Source organism: Vipera berus (assembly GCF_964194415.1).
Source record: "Vipera berus genome assembly, chromosome: Z".
Lineage (NCBI taxonomy): Eukaryota > Metazoa > Chordata > Lepidosauria > Squamata > Viperidae > Vipera > Vipera berus.
Genome location: NC_138205.1, coordinates 31,596,845 through 31,612,040, shown reverse-complemented (window position 1 = coordinate 31,612,040; position 15,196 = coordinate 31,596,845). Strand labels below are relative to the sequence as shown.

The 15,196-nt window shown below is 38.8% G+C and overlaps 1 protein-coding gene across 1 annotated transcript in view; it reads right to left on the bottom strand.

The window, feature by feature from the left end:
- Positions 1-993: 993 nt before the first annotated feature.
- The window catches only part of ETV4 (ETS variant transcription factor 4), a gene marked incomplete at its 3' end in the record, with an annotated part of 32,292 nt that continues 18,089 nt past the window's right edge, over positions 994-15,196 (bottom strand). The window contains exons 6-13 of the mRNA XM_081345390.1: positions 13,112-13,238; positions 9,677-9,751; positions 8,477-8,727; positions 6,055-6,129; positions 4,801-4,869; positions 3,703-3,872; positions 2,686-2,787; positions 994-1,209 (exon numbers count right to left, since the gene is read on the bottom strand). Coding sequence (XP_081201516.1) covers positions 994-1,209; positions 2,686-2,787; positions 3,703-3,872; positions 4,801-4,869; positions 6,055-6,129; positions 8,477-8,727; positions 9,677-9,751; positions 13,112-13,238 — 1,085 coding nt within the window. The remainder of the gene's footprint in view (positions 1,210-2,685; positions 2,788-3,702; positions 3,873-4,800; positions 4,870-6,054; positions 6,130-8,476; positions 8,728-9,676; positions 9,752-13,111; positions 13,239-15,196) is intronic.

Here is a 15,196-nt window from a genome sequence, read left to right as displayed (position 1 = left end):
AGCAATGTTAAATCTAAATAACAAGAACAACAGCATTTGAAGGAAAGGACCTTCCCTGTATTACTTAGCATTGCATGAAGCAGCAGTGAATTTTCTTTTTCTGAGCTGTTAGTGATGGTAAACTGGAGTTAGTACTTCTGAAGCCAAGAAGTCGCAGGAGGCTGATCTAGATAAAAATCTCTCTTGACTCGAATCAATTATGTTATAGATAGTATTCCTTTCTGTTGGAATGAGGCTACACAGGCTAAGCTGCAGCAATTGTTTTATGGTTCTTGCAGGACATTAAAAGCTTAACTTCTTTGCTAACTCTTCTCTCTTGAGCTCTTGGCATCATGATGGGTAAGGCTCTCTCTCTCTCTGTTGCATATATTATTTATCCTCTGCAAGAATAGAACAATCAATCATCCAGCTGCCAAGAAATTATTTTGAGTTTGGAGTATACATACTCCATCTCCCCCAAACAAGGGAAAAACTATTTAAAACTAGAAAGACCTTGCCTTTCCTTGTTTAGGTTTCGTTTAATTATTTTTGAACCAAGATATCCCTTAAAATAAAAAGGCAAATATACAAAGCACTTCACAATTTTTATCTTATTTGTCCTCACAACATCCCTGTGAGGTAGGTTGCCCCTCCTTGAGAAAAAGCCTGAAAGAATTACCCCACATTCATTTAAGGAGTCTATGACTAAGTCAGGATTTGAACCCAAATCCAAACTTTGCTCTTGAAGTGGCAGACCCCGCTGCCTTTCTTCCAAGGTTTCTGATTTTGTTTCCAAGAGCCAAGGCAACATTCTATATTGGTAACTGAGAAAAAAATCTGTAATCCCTTAATTCAGGGTAGAGTCAAGGCAACTGGATGGAGCTAAGCATTTACTGTCCGGATGCCTTTCTTGACGCCATGCAGAGTTCACAGCAGATTTTATATATATATATATATATATACAGATACACACATACAACTCGCCCCTATGTGATTTGTCCATTCTACTGTCGTCTAGTATGTGCAGCTTTTCCCATAAGGTTGGGCACCTCCCAGATCTGGCAGGTAGGCAGCATTTTCATCCAAGTGGGACAGAGGCACTGTGTCTTCCTCGCTGACATGCCACTCCAATTCAACCTTCAGAGATGGACGCTGATTGTCAGGAAAAGCAAGGGAGAACAGCACTTCAGGCTCACAGACAAACTTGTACACGTAACGCTCACCTGCCACCTATGTCAAAGGAGGGAGAAAAACACAAGCACTACAGTAGTTGTTCTTGGCAAGTCTTTTCCCCACTCCCCGCCCCTGCGCACAGATGTCCCCAGAAGTGATAAGCATCCCATGTTGCTTCTTTGTTTAACCTCTATTGTGCCATTTCCCAGAAGCTTAATTTGGCTTGATAGCAATCCAGGTGTTTTCCAAAACAGTGGCCTGAAATCCTGGGAAGAAATGCTGAAAATACACATTTAAAATATGTGGGTTGTTGTTTTTTTACTTTGACTTTCTATATACATTTTAATATTCATCTTACAGGACCTGTAAGTCATTCCAGTCAATTTTTCCCCCAACTCTGAAACTTTGATTAAAACAGAAGAAAAACACTGAAACTATTTATGTTCATAAAATAACATATAAGAACTGTGAATACACAGTCACTTCAATTAAAATCAAAATATGCATGTACTGGAGGTTCAGCGTACTAGGCATGAAGCCAACTGGATTACTTCACTCCAGTTACACTCTCTCAGCTCTAGGAAGAAAGCAATGGCAAACCAGTTCTGAAATCTTGTCGGAAAAACTGTAGCAACTTGTACCAGCAATTCTAAGAATCAACATTGACTCAAAGATACGTGTGCATTTATAATAATATAATAATATAATATAATATAATAATATAATATAATATAATATAATATAATATAATATAATATAATATAATATAATATAATATAATATAATATAATATAATATAATATAATATAATATAATATAATATAATATAATATAATATAATATAATAATATAATATAATAATATAATATAATATAATATAATATAATAATATACATAATTACTGTCAGCATTTGTAATAATTAAAGAAACAATCGAGATGGGAAGATCTCAACCAAGTTTTTTTTAAGGCAGATTTCTAACCTTCATCAAACAATTTTTTTTTAATGGAACAAAATTCAAGAGCATTAAGTGCTGAACAAAATTATTAAAACAAATACCCCAATATAAAAAAGGGCAACGCATTATATCTTCCTGTACCCTTGAGACAATTATTGATGGAGCCCCAGTTCATGGTGCTACTTGAGACAGATATCTTGACCTTACTACATATCAAGACCTAGCATAATTGTTATTAAAGTGTTAGAATTTTGCACTGCCAGTGGCCCTTCCCTTCAGATTACAAAGCTTATGCCAAACTAGATTGTAAGATGTGCCATTCTCACTTTCTCTTATATTTTTAATCCAACTAATAGCCAATGTTGTTCTCTTGGCACAAAATACATAGCCCTACCCAAAATATTGAATAAAAACGGTGAATAGATGCTTAACCTAAGATCATCTGTGTTCAAAGTGCCCCAGATATTGTTAGAAATTGTTAATGAGAATTAACAATTCTGTCAGCTCTTTATCAGATGAGTGCCCACCTTCCCAAGTTTAAATGGCATGTGCCAAGCAATCAAACTCCAGACCAACCTTTTGCATAATGCCTTTTTCATAATAGTAGCGAAGAGAGCGACTCAATTTGTCATAGTTCATAGCTGGACGATTCTTCTGAATGCCCCAAAGTCGCGCCACCTGCAGGGCCAATTCAGAGTGAGGAAATCAGATTTACAGGCAAAGCAATTGGGACCAGGTCTTGGAGAGACAAACTAAAACTTTCTATTCACAATCGGGCACTTTCTCTTAAAAAATCCAAATGACAATTGATAGACAATCCAATATATCCACTTTTTATATACTTTCCCCAATATTAGCACTTTTGTCTATGGAGATTTTAAATCATCCAGGTCATGGTTGTCCCAACGGTGTTTTTTTCCAAAAGCCAACTGGATTTTCTTGGTGTTTTCTTTGAAAACATTTTGCTTCTCATCCAAGAATCTTCTCCAATATAATGATTTTTGGTTATATACTTTGATCCCATATAAAGACTTGACTTGTGAACTGAAGTTACAGTTTGAGAAAATATAGGTTCATTGGTTTATAACTGGCTACGTATTTATATATACATTTGGAAAGAACATTTGCACTAAAGGGTTAAAAAAATCTACTTTTTTTAGTACATAAAACACTCCCCTTTTCAACAATGGAAACTGCATTTTTGTGGTGGTCTGAAGCTGGTTTTGTTCAGTTATTAAAAAGTTAGATATGTGCAACTTTTTCTGAGACTATAGCCCATATGTGGCCATTGACCACGTATTGGGCATTCTTTTCTACAGGAAAGTGGGGCACGGATAAAGAAGTAAGTTGGCCAGCACAAAAGCTCCATTTAACTTATGGATTATCAATATAAATTGAGAGTGCTGATTGATATTGCAATCAGCAAATAAAACTATACTCTTTTTCCATAGCAGTATAATTTGACAATTTTGGGAGGACACCCGCTCAATATTCCAATATCAGATATGGTTTTAACTAGATTCCTGTAATCCAGAATCAATGAAGGGTAATATAAGATGGCTTTCAGTTAAAAGAAGTAACAGAAAATCTCACCTCTTCTGGTTCAATGAGTTTGAATTCCATCCCTCGACCTGTCCAGGCAATAAAATGGGAGTTGCTTGGATCATCCAGCAAAGTCACCAGGAACTGCCAAAGCTGCAGAGATCCACGCCGTTGATATGGTGGGCCCTCACGGTATCCACTTCCTTCTTGCTTAATATCCCCTATCAAAGACAACATATACAATACAATAAAAGGGAAGAAAAAAAATGATTTTAAAAACTCTGAATTTTTGGGAGAAAGTTCATGGGGACGACCCATGCCGTATCTTGAAATCAAACTTCTATACTTTGCTTCCCCTACAGGCAAAAGACAGAGGGACCGTATTGTATCTACCAGCTTTCTCCAGCCTCTTGCTCTCCAGGAATACTGAGAGATGACAATTCCCAAATTTCCTAACAAACCTGGGCAGAGGATGGCTGGAAATTTGGAAATTAAAATTCCAGGTCATTTAGGAAGGCTGCTATATTTCAAAATATTTCTCCTTATCACACCATCTATGAGGAAACTCAGGTTGGATTACAAATAGATATAGAGGCACTGAGAAGCAAGACGGAAATATCAGCAAACCTGTGTGAATTCCAAAGTTTTCCAAAAATACAAAATTAAACGTGGATTGTACATTTTGATATTTAGAAGTCTGTTTCTCAAATAGTATGCAAAAGTGGATTTCATATTGGATAGCCACCCTCTGGAAGGCGAGAACATAATCCAAATATCTACCTATAAAATATCACAGACCACATATTCCCTGGGACTAATATGTGGATATTCTGTTCAAGTTCAGATTTAAAAGATAACTTGGCCAACTTGATACTAGCCAAATATATAAAGCATGAGGTAAGTTGAAGGACAGCACCTGTAAACTTTGCAAAATTGGAGAGGTCTGTTATAAGTGGAGGAATAATGTTTCAGGTCATCGTTCTCAACCTTTTCTTCACCACAGACTGCCTTTAAATATCTTTTGCGGCCACGAACCATTGGCTTAAGGAAATACTGCATTTATGAAAGATGTACTCTTAGTTCAAATATTCATCTGGAGGATTGGGTAGCTTGACTATTAAGGGAATTAAAGCCAAATGCTTTTCTGACCTTCAAACCTCTCAGGGACAACACAAGCATCTTCTGCAAACGGTCGCATTTGCCTCTCATAACCATAGCCTGCAAAAAAACAACCCAAACAACAACAGGTAAATATCAAGAATCTGATCTGCATTTCTTCTAAATATATGTAAGTCATTAACATTCGGAAATTAACTACCAAAACTCTTGCCAGGATTGATAGGATTGATCACACAACTGCTGCTCCTTAGGCTTTCAATTAGCTAGACTCAGCCATGTGAGACTTCCTTATCATTACGAAACCTTCCATTGTTAATGGTATTAATTCTACTGAGCATTCTCCCAGAAGTTAAGATAGCTGTATATTCAGTAGTAGGTATGATTTTTTTGTTTCATTGTTTAGTTGTGGGTGGAGAGGCGGGGTAATGCTTTATAGGTACTATGGCTGAAACCAGACTGGGGAAAATTTTCTCTTTCCTGAAAGTATGAATCTGTCTCTTATAAAACACATCCCAAGTCCATCTTGGTATTGTTCATTCTAACTAGCAATAAGTAAATAAGCAACAAACGCCAACTCAATATTTCTTCAAGAATAAATGTCTACCTACAAGTCAACATTGCTGTTGAATGTACTTTACTATAATTGATGCAATCTTTATTGTGTGAATATTTGAACCCTCTTGGATAAAGTCCAAAGGAAACCCAATGCTAAAAATCATGTAATCCATGTGCTCTTGTAACTGATTGTTTAGTTGCTTGCCTTGCATCCTAGAACTGAGTCCTAGGATCAAATGCAATTCAAACCCTGACTTTTTATGAATGCTTCAGGGTGGAATTTTTTTTAGACTGACTACCTCTGCTGTATCTTCTACTTACTTGTTGTAGGGTAAAAGGAAGGCTTAAGCCTACCAAATCATTTCTGCCTGCACTCCACAGATTTTTCTATGGGAATAATCAAAGCGGTATCTGCTAAGAATTTTGGAAAACTTCTGTACACAGAGCAATTTTGCTATGAAAAATACTGGACTTTTTCTGGGAAATGATACAAGGTGGAATTTGTCCCCACTAATTTCTGCCCAATTATGGATCCAAACCTATTCTCAGAACAATCCACGGAAAATTGGTTGCACTGTCAGCCAGATGTTTACATTGGATTTGGCATTTTTGTCCACTAATCAGGTCCTTCCCAAAGACTTGGGACAGGCAGATGTTGTTTATTATTATCATCGTCTTAAGAAGAAAATTGTATCAAATCTACCAGAATCCCAAGATTATTTTTCTCACCTAATATGCCTTCAGAACTGGAACAATTTGGTAACCCTTCTGCATTCATATACACTGAATGGCAGCTTGCCACATCTGTAACTCAAACAGAAAAAGTACAGCATGGAATAAATAGATTTGCTGGCTTTGTTTTATATGTATAGCTACTAAAGATGCCAGCGCTATCTTTGGATACCATTTTTGGGAAACAAATGAGATATGAATTAAATCCAAAATGAATTAATTTGGGGAATTCTCTTGTTGGAGCATATAGTCACTTCCATCCATACTTTTATACCCATTAAGATATTTAAGACCACTTTTGCTATGATTTTTCTTCAGAGGACTCTTTTTTTTGGCTCTAGCTTTTTATTTTGCAGGAATTGTATGACATCTATATGATTCTAATGAATGAATGAAAAGTGGGATATAAAAATCCCATTTACAGTGTACATCATGCCTCCCTTATAAGATCTGGAGATCTTCTGATCTTTCAATTGCCGTTGAACCATTACTCTCAGAAACTCCAACTAAACTAGCCTGCTATAAGGGATGCTGGGAATTGCAGTCTATCAACATCTGGAGGGCCTTAGGTTATCCATACCTACAAAAACACCTTCCAATAGCCAAATCCATGACTCACTGGGCACTTTCATTCCCACCTAACAGTTTTATCTCCCCATCTACCCACATATAATTACACTCAGCAAAGAAAAATGAAAGCAAGTAAACATTTATTCAGTATTAATGGGTTAAATCCTGAAAAGACAACTATCATGGATAATGCAATCTTCTTCTTTTTTTAATCACTGACACTTTAAGAAGTTTATAGTGGCGGAAAAAGCAAGTGAGGAAAGGCACTAATAGCTGTCCCCTGGGAAATGTGGAGTTGTAAAAAGGGTCAGGAAGGGTGTGTGTTTCTCTTGGATAGCCAAAGGCTTTCCTACTTCAAACGCCAGTTGGATGCTTTTCTCTCCCCCACCCTGCCCCAGGTTTGCAGGTGTCATTTTCTATTCCTGCTCCCACTTTCTCTGGGCAGTGAGCCAAGCTTTGGCTTGTGTTACCAGCCTGCCTGCTGATTTGAGTTGCACCACCAGGAGAGCATGAGCAGTGAAACCCAACACTCTCTATCCGGAGCTCAGTTCCTGTGCATCCATTTTGTGAATGAAATTCCTTTCCATTCCAGCCAGCAACACAGACAGGCTCTGGGCCAAACCAGCAGGAAGGTAGAGACTCAAGGTTATGCAACGCTTTGCCAGCCCTGGGGGACAGAATAGTTTTTCCTCTATCTCGCCTAACATTTAAAGGTCAGGAAATCCATAAAAATCCCTCTTCTATAGGCAAGTGTGGTAGTAAAAGAAAATAAAAAGGAACATACTTGAAGTTTAATGGGTATAAGGGAAAAAGGGCAGCTTAAAAACATTTTAACATGCAGAAGAATTTCTCATGAGCTAAAGAAGTGTTGGCATTTTTTCCCCCTGCCAAGCCATAGCAAACTAATTAAATGGATTGGGCAGTTGCCACTGGAGGAAAGTAAGAGTGAAGATGCCCATGAATCAAGCTCAACTCCATACAGTTTTCTTGGCAACCTTATGGATGAGATTTCCCATTGTAATCTTCTGGTGTTTTTTTTTAATGGCCAGTTATGCCACAGACCTGATGGTTCCCCAACCAACTATAACCCAATTCAACCTACTGAGCTTTTAAGATCGGGCTAGTCTCAACCTAGTGCTCTGCCCTCTGTACCACAATGGCAAGGGAGCATTAACACCAGAAACAAACACCCCTCTGCAGGATTTTTGTTCTTTTATTTATGTATAAAACTTTTATAAGAAAATCAAGTGTGTATGAAAGAGAATTTGAATATAATGTACAGTGAGTGTATTGGGAATAGATAAAAATAGTAATACTGTGGGTACCTTCTAGGTAACTTCCAGATACACCGAATTAGGACTATCCTCATCCCCTACCAGAATATGGGAGTGCTGGGAATTATAGACCACCACCTCTGGCATACATGAGGTTGGGGGAAGCTGGTTTAAACCCACAATCCCAGGGTTCCTGGATGGATGTATCATTGGGAAATATACTTACATACAGATATCAGTCTTGTTCTGTGTGCTCAGTTTTGATATGTTCTATATGCTCAATTTTGTGAAATCAACAAATGGCATATTTCAATAGCAACAAGGATGCAAGATTTTGGCAGGAACAGTACTGAGGCCTCCCCACTTCTCTTTCTCTTTTTTTGGGGGGAGGGGGCATAGTATTACATGCAATGCAGTAAGCCCAAATGCTTTGACTGCTAATCAGCATAGCTAGACCCAGAAAATTTCAGATTGTTTCTGTAGTAAGAAAAAGATAGATCAGGTCCAAAGAACTGACACTAGTCCTATTATACACACATATATGTGTAATACACTTCCACTTTCTTGCACTCTACCTGTATCAAAAGCATAGTCCATCTGCTCCTGTTTTATCACCACGCCAGTTGCATACCGGGAACTGTCTACGTCTCCCAGTGTGTTCACTTGCTCATACATGGGGTCGTGGAATTCCTGCTTGAAGCCCTGAGAGGGATACGGCAGACATGGGGCAGACCATGAGCGCTGATAAATGGAAGGACTGTCTGATACCAAGGCCTGAGAGACAGAGAAGCACTTGCTGGCCTCAGCATGCAGCTGGTACAAGGAACTGGAAGGAATGCAGAAGAAACCAAGAACAGGCATTTAATAATCTGATCATCTCTTAAAGTGTACAAAGAGCATGGGAACCCATCATTCCTTTGAATAGAGTCCAAGATAAGGAAATGGAACCCTTATGCTCAACAAAGTTTATCAAAGCAAAAGTAAGCCATATAGTACTCTTTGGGTGTTTGAGCCAAACGATTCCCATCATCCCCTTTCAACATGCCGCTTGAGATGATGGGATCCTGTTGAACTATTAATCAGAGTAGCTTATTTAATATCCTCCACTGGATATGTTTAATTGGGCAAAGAGACAGCATGTCATGTAAATTGCTAAATACAATTGAGATTGTTAGGTTCTTAGTTCTGTTTGAGCTAAACAAACTTCCCCCCATCAGCTGTGTCATCTGAATAATGTTAGTTCTTTTGTCTAGTAGCTGCTATTGAGGAAAATTCCTAGAGGTGGAGGCTGTCGAAGGAGGGCTTTGAGCAGGAGCTCCATTTCTCTATTTTGCTTCACTGTCACCATCTATTATATTTGAGGCAAGGGTGGAACAGGACAGGAAGAGTGGAAATTGTCTCCATCTGTGGTAGAACCAGCTCCTCACTTGGATCACTGTGTATTTCATAAAGTTTAAAAAATGGCAAAGAGTGATGGTCTCCCAACCAACTCTGTAGTAGCTTGAACTCTTATTTTACCAGCCCCCAGGAATGAGTATTTACAATTTGTGCTGATTCAACCAACCCTGTGGTGCCCAACAAAAACCACACCACCAAAAAAGAAATGATATTTTAGCCTAACCCATGGTATGAACCCAGGCAGCAGCTTGAATATAATGCCTGAAAGGTAATTTTTGAAAGAGCAACAGAGTTCTTATAATGTATTAAGCTGCCTTTATGCTTTCAGGTAGAGTGAGAGATATTAGAAATTTTATCCACCCAGTGCATTGGCTTACCTGTGTTCCATACAGTATGCCTGGCCAGGGGCTGTCTGGAATGGGCCATGGTGGCTCACGTTGTTTGAATCTTGCCTAGACAAAAGTGCAAGCATCAGGTTCAGCAAGATATATCCCTCTCCCTCTGCTGGTATTTCCCATTTCCCCCAGCAAAACCAGATACATCACAATAGATAGGCTCTGAACAGGTTATTTATTCAGAACTCGACTCAGACCTGATTTTTTTATTTTGCAGTCAGACAAATGCACCAACACTGATGACCTATGTTTTTCAGAAGGAACTGGGCTTTCTTTCTGGTCTCCTATCTTTCTTTTTTCCCTTGCTACACGTACTAAATTAGACTGAGGACTCCACACGATTCTTAAGCCACAGGCTGCCATGCTGATGCTCTTAAAGCAGAGCTGCACATGTGTGACTACTGAAAGCTTGGGATGTCAACACAACCACAGGGGAAGGAATCATATTCATTCTATGAAATGTAAATTAAACTGAAAATTGCCTTTAAATAACTTCTGATCTCACCTATTTTTAGAAATAGGCTTCTAATATGCAACTCATCAAAAGAACAAATTCAGCTGTTGGTCACTCCTGCTTTAAAGGAGGTGAAACAGAAAAGAGAGCAGAGGAAATTGGATGGCACCATTTAAATATGATGAGGACTTCAGGAGGGGGCAAAACTGAAGGAGAGAAGTGAAAAGAGCTCTATAGGTAAGAACATATCAAGGAACAGGGATAGGAAGACAAGTGAGAGGGACCTAAGAGAGCTTGAAGGATAAATAAGGGCTAGAAAATGGCACTCGAATCCAAGACCCTGCATGTGGAAGTGGGGAATGGAGGGAAGGGAAGGGAAGAGGAGAGGAGAGGAGAGGAGAGGAGAGGAGAGGAGAGGAGAGGAGAGGAGAGGAGAGGAGAGGAGAGGAGAGGAGAGGAGAGGAGAGGAGACACTGAAATGTGGCAAATAAAGGCTGGAAAATAGAAAGCTGCAAAAAGCAGGACAAGGAATGTCAGGACCATTGAGAAGAGTTTATGAATGGTGAGGCAGAAAGGGTTGGATTTTTTTTTTTAACAATGCCATGCATAAAGAAATACAGCATGACTCAGTGACAGATTTTTTTCCCTGGTTCATGGGAAATCTACACTAAAACTGTGTACTTGGCCTAAAGGGCAAGTAGAGGATGTCAATGGAACAAAGAATCAACAAGGATTTTAAGACTGGAGAGATAATGAGAGAGGCTGAAGCAATCATCTCCACCCACAATCAACTTAACACAAACATTAGAAATCATCCACAATACTATTTCAAAGAGGAAACACTTGATTGGACAGGAACAACAACATTTGGGGCTGTTTTTCAAATTTTATTTATTTATTTTAGGCACCTCCACTATCATACACAACATTGAGATACTGCCTGGTACTTAATAAGGAGTATGACCTTTGAAGATTCACCCTACATCTGTTTCTTTTGCATTCCTACACAGAAGATCTGTCCAAATAAATGTTTAACCAAATTAAATAAATACCTGTGTTTTAAGCTAGGCTTGACACCTTAAGTCACGCTTTTTAAAGGTTTGTGTCAATCTATTTTGGTGGCTTATTGCGTTTTTCCAGTCCAGTTGATAATTTATGATTCAATATGGCAAATTCAGAAAATGGGTCAATTTAGGAAACTGGTCAAGCATGTCGGATGAAAACAACCAGGCCAGCTAACCCACTCAGCTACCCCCACAGCTGAATTCAGAGGTGGAGAAAGGAAGTTGTAAGGATGAGACTTGCTCATTTCTGGCTATGGGTTGTCACATACTGTATACTCCCTGAATCTGGAAAGCTCCATCTAAAGTTTTGGTCCAGCTGGATCAAAAAGAGAGAACCAACCCAAAAAGAAGGCCTTGCAGCAGATAAATCAAAGTGTGAATCAGGGAGGTGTGGATGCTGGAGAATTTGTCACAGTGGACAACAAAACAGTTGGTGTTGAGAATTCTTGGGCCACAATTATTCAGGGTCCCTCCATTCTTCCAGCCCAATGTTATCATATGTTAACCTCTCTGGTTTTCTTGCTGAATGAAGGCAACTAGTATTCAACATTTTTTGCCTATTCAATAACAAGCTACTTTTAATTATTTTCATAGAATCATAAGATTGGAATGCATTTTGGAGTTTATCTAGCCATCTCCTATGCTCAGTGCCACTGCCAGATGGACATTTGACCTCTACTTCAATACTTCCAAGCCAAAGAATGTTCATCACCTCTCCTAGGCAGCTTTGTTTTCCTACTGACTAGCTCATGCTTCTCCCAACAGTGTGTCAAGATTCCCAGTTCCCATCCCCTGCACCCCTTCTGGCAGCAGATAAATTTGCTCTATCATTTAAAACTCTCAGGATAAAATGAATCATTATCATATGTCTTTTTCAATCATCTCTCCAAATTAAACTTACTCAATGATTTCAGCAGTAACTCCCCATCTGCATAGGTTTTGTATGTGCTTTTTAAAGTGTTCAGAATTGAACATATGCTCCAGAGTCAGCCTGCCCAGTTTAGAATAAGAATGCAAATTAAAACTCTGCAGGTTGTGAAAATGATAAAGGGCTTCAGACCTTGCATAAACTCCTAGCACCCTTTGGCTATACATCACTACATACTGATTCTTGTTCAAGATTCCCTGCAATCCAGAAAAAAGAATTTAAGAATCCAAATCACTGATGCCTTAAAATTAGTGGCGTGTTTTTTCCCCAAGTTCATACAGATGTTTGAGAAAATTCAGGATGCTTTAATTATTAGTCAAGAGGTGCTATGCATTTGTGAGGTCCAAAGCACTTCTTTTGAATTGGTTCTAAAACATGCAGAGTATTTATGCATTCTATTCTATCAACCTGCAAACTGAAGAATAAAAGATTGTGTACTGTTGAGCCAAGAACTGATTGCAAATACTACCTACAACATGTCCAAGAGCCCCTTTTTTATTTTACTTTTCTGAATTGCCAAACATCCAGTTCGTTACTTTTACACCACTGATCCCTTTTCAATAACTGCATTTATATGATCAGACTTAATTTGATGGTTAATTGATAAATTCCTACATTTAGGTGATATGATATTCTCTGGTGGGAGGGCGGGATAGACTTGGATATTATTTATCAAGCAATCAGCACTCCCAACATATTAAGTGGCCAACCAGTATGGACAACCAGGTTTTCTTAGCTTCAAAATATGGAAGATAGTGGTGAGTTATTGGATAATACAGTGTTGTAAGGCTTGATGTTTGGCTACAGTTGACGTCTGCATGCCTTGGCCTTTTTCTCAAACTTGCTTGAACCAGCCATATCTGCAGGGAACCTCTACTTAGCTTTCTTGGCAATTCCTAACAGAAGACAAATACTCATGACTGCAGGAACACAAGGTGATCAGGACAACATTTGCTCACTAGCGGCATTACCTGGCATATAAGCATTGCTCCCTGGGTTGGTAAGGAAAAGGCTGTCTGTGTCTGCAGGAACTGGAAGCATCCACACATGGGCTTTGTGTTTCCTTTTTTATCTTAGCTGGAGGACTGTGAAGGGCTACTGTGGGGGGTGGGGTGGGGGGAAAAGGAGAGTAAGGACATCAGGATACTCATCAGTCTGAGTTTGCATCAGCCAAGCATAACAAGGGGACAAGGACTTCCCTCCCCTCCCAATCCCTAAGAGGCAACTGAGAACTAGATGTTCCCTCTGATTTGAAAAGAGGGGGGGAGGGAAGAGGTGTTTTAACCTGCATCGGAATTATATTTGCAGAGCCTAGCTACAAAGGAATCTGAGATAGGACTTTGTACAAAAGGACATTCTTAGCATGCAAAAGTCCCAGATTTAAACTTCTTGCTTGAGAGTCCATAAATTATGAAAATAGCCTAACAGTCAGGTTCCAGTCCAGATAAGCAACAATTCGCTAAAATTGTCCTATATGAAATAAGGCAGTTTCTATATTTCATGCAGCTCCATCCCTCTGTTTCAACAATTATTTACATTAGATCATCTCAGTTCCATCTGAGAAAATCCTTGGAAAGTTGCGCTTGTTCATTACATTTAGATTTACAACCTGACCTTTCAAAAGGAGCTGCACACAACTATCTGTCTTCCAATTTTCGCTCACAGAATTAACCCTGTAAAGGACAGGTTATGAGATGGTGAATGACCCAGAATCAATCATCTAACAAACTTTCATGCCTCTTTCTTCTAATGCTCACTTTGGTTGGATGCATATTGAGTCAACCATTAGGTTCTTTTCCATGAATTTCTATGATGTCCTAGGAGTTTCTATTAGAAACTATGAGAGGAATATTCTTTTCTATGACTTTTACATATTTTGTCATTTACTTCCTATCAAGAACATTTTAATCAAGGAAGAACTACCATATCATAGAAATCCAATTCTCTTTTAGTGCATCAAGCACAAGTTAAATAAAAAAAGGGGGTGGGTTAATTATGGGCTCATGATCTTCATCTTGATTATTTTTCTTCCTCCCCACAGATGCCCTTGCCTTACCTATACTTACATCTCCTCAAAATTAAAACATTTCTTTCATTTAATAAAAAACAGCAGAATCTGCCCAGATCTTGGATTGAGGCAGCTAAAATTTCATAAGATCTGGGTGTTTTTATGAGTGTAGTTGGCCTTTCAAATCAGATTATGTAATAGCATCTAAAGGCCTGCAAAGGTGACTAAGCGCTGCCATAATGTATTTACTTTGTATTTGATTGGATTTGGATCATTACAATTTGATAGTTAAAAATTCTGCTTAGTCTCCTGTGTTCATAAAACCCTTAGAGTCTAAGGCTTAGACTATACTCACTGAACTGAATCATAATTTACAGGTAGTCAGTCAGACCTAATTGCAGTCACATATTCCCAAATCTGGATTCAATCTAATCTACAAGTGTAAGAAATACTTATAAATAAAATTGGGATTATGGCATTATGGCATTATTATTTATTTTATTTATTTTATTTTAATTCCATTTATATCCCGCCCTTCTCCGAAGACTCAGGGCGGCTTACAAGCTTAGCAGTAGCCTTCATTCTATGTATATGCCTGCTTATTAGGGCTTTCATACACCCCCCAAGCGGCATTATTACAAAGTCAGCTTATTGCCCCCAACAATCTGGGTCCTCATTTTACCTACCTCGGAAGGATGGAAGGCTGAGTCAACCTTGAGCCTGGTGGGATGCGAACCTGCACTAATTGCAGGCAGCTGGTGTTACTTAAGGAGGCATTAGCCCACTGCTCCACCAAGGCCCACCATTAGCAACAACAGTACTGCAAACATAACAGAAGAGAACTGTAACCTAAGCCTAATATGGAATGCAGGCCTAGGGCCGCAAAGGGTTTGAAGTGAAAATATGCTAGGCTAGAGGTAAGGGAGAATCAGTTTGGGGCAGTGATTTAGGCATCAGATTAGGAACCAGGAGGCCATGTGTTCTAGGCCTGCCATGAACCATGAAGCCAGTGTGGGGATCTTCAGCCAGTCACACTCTCTCAGTCCAA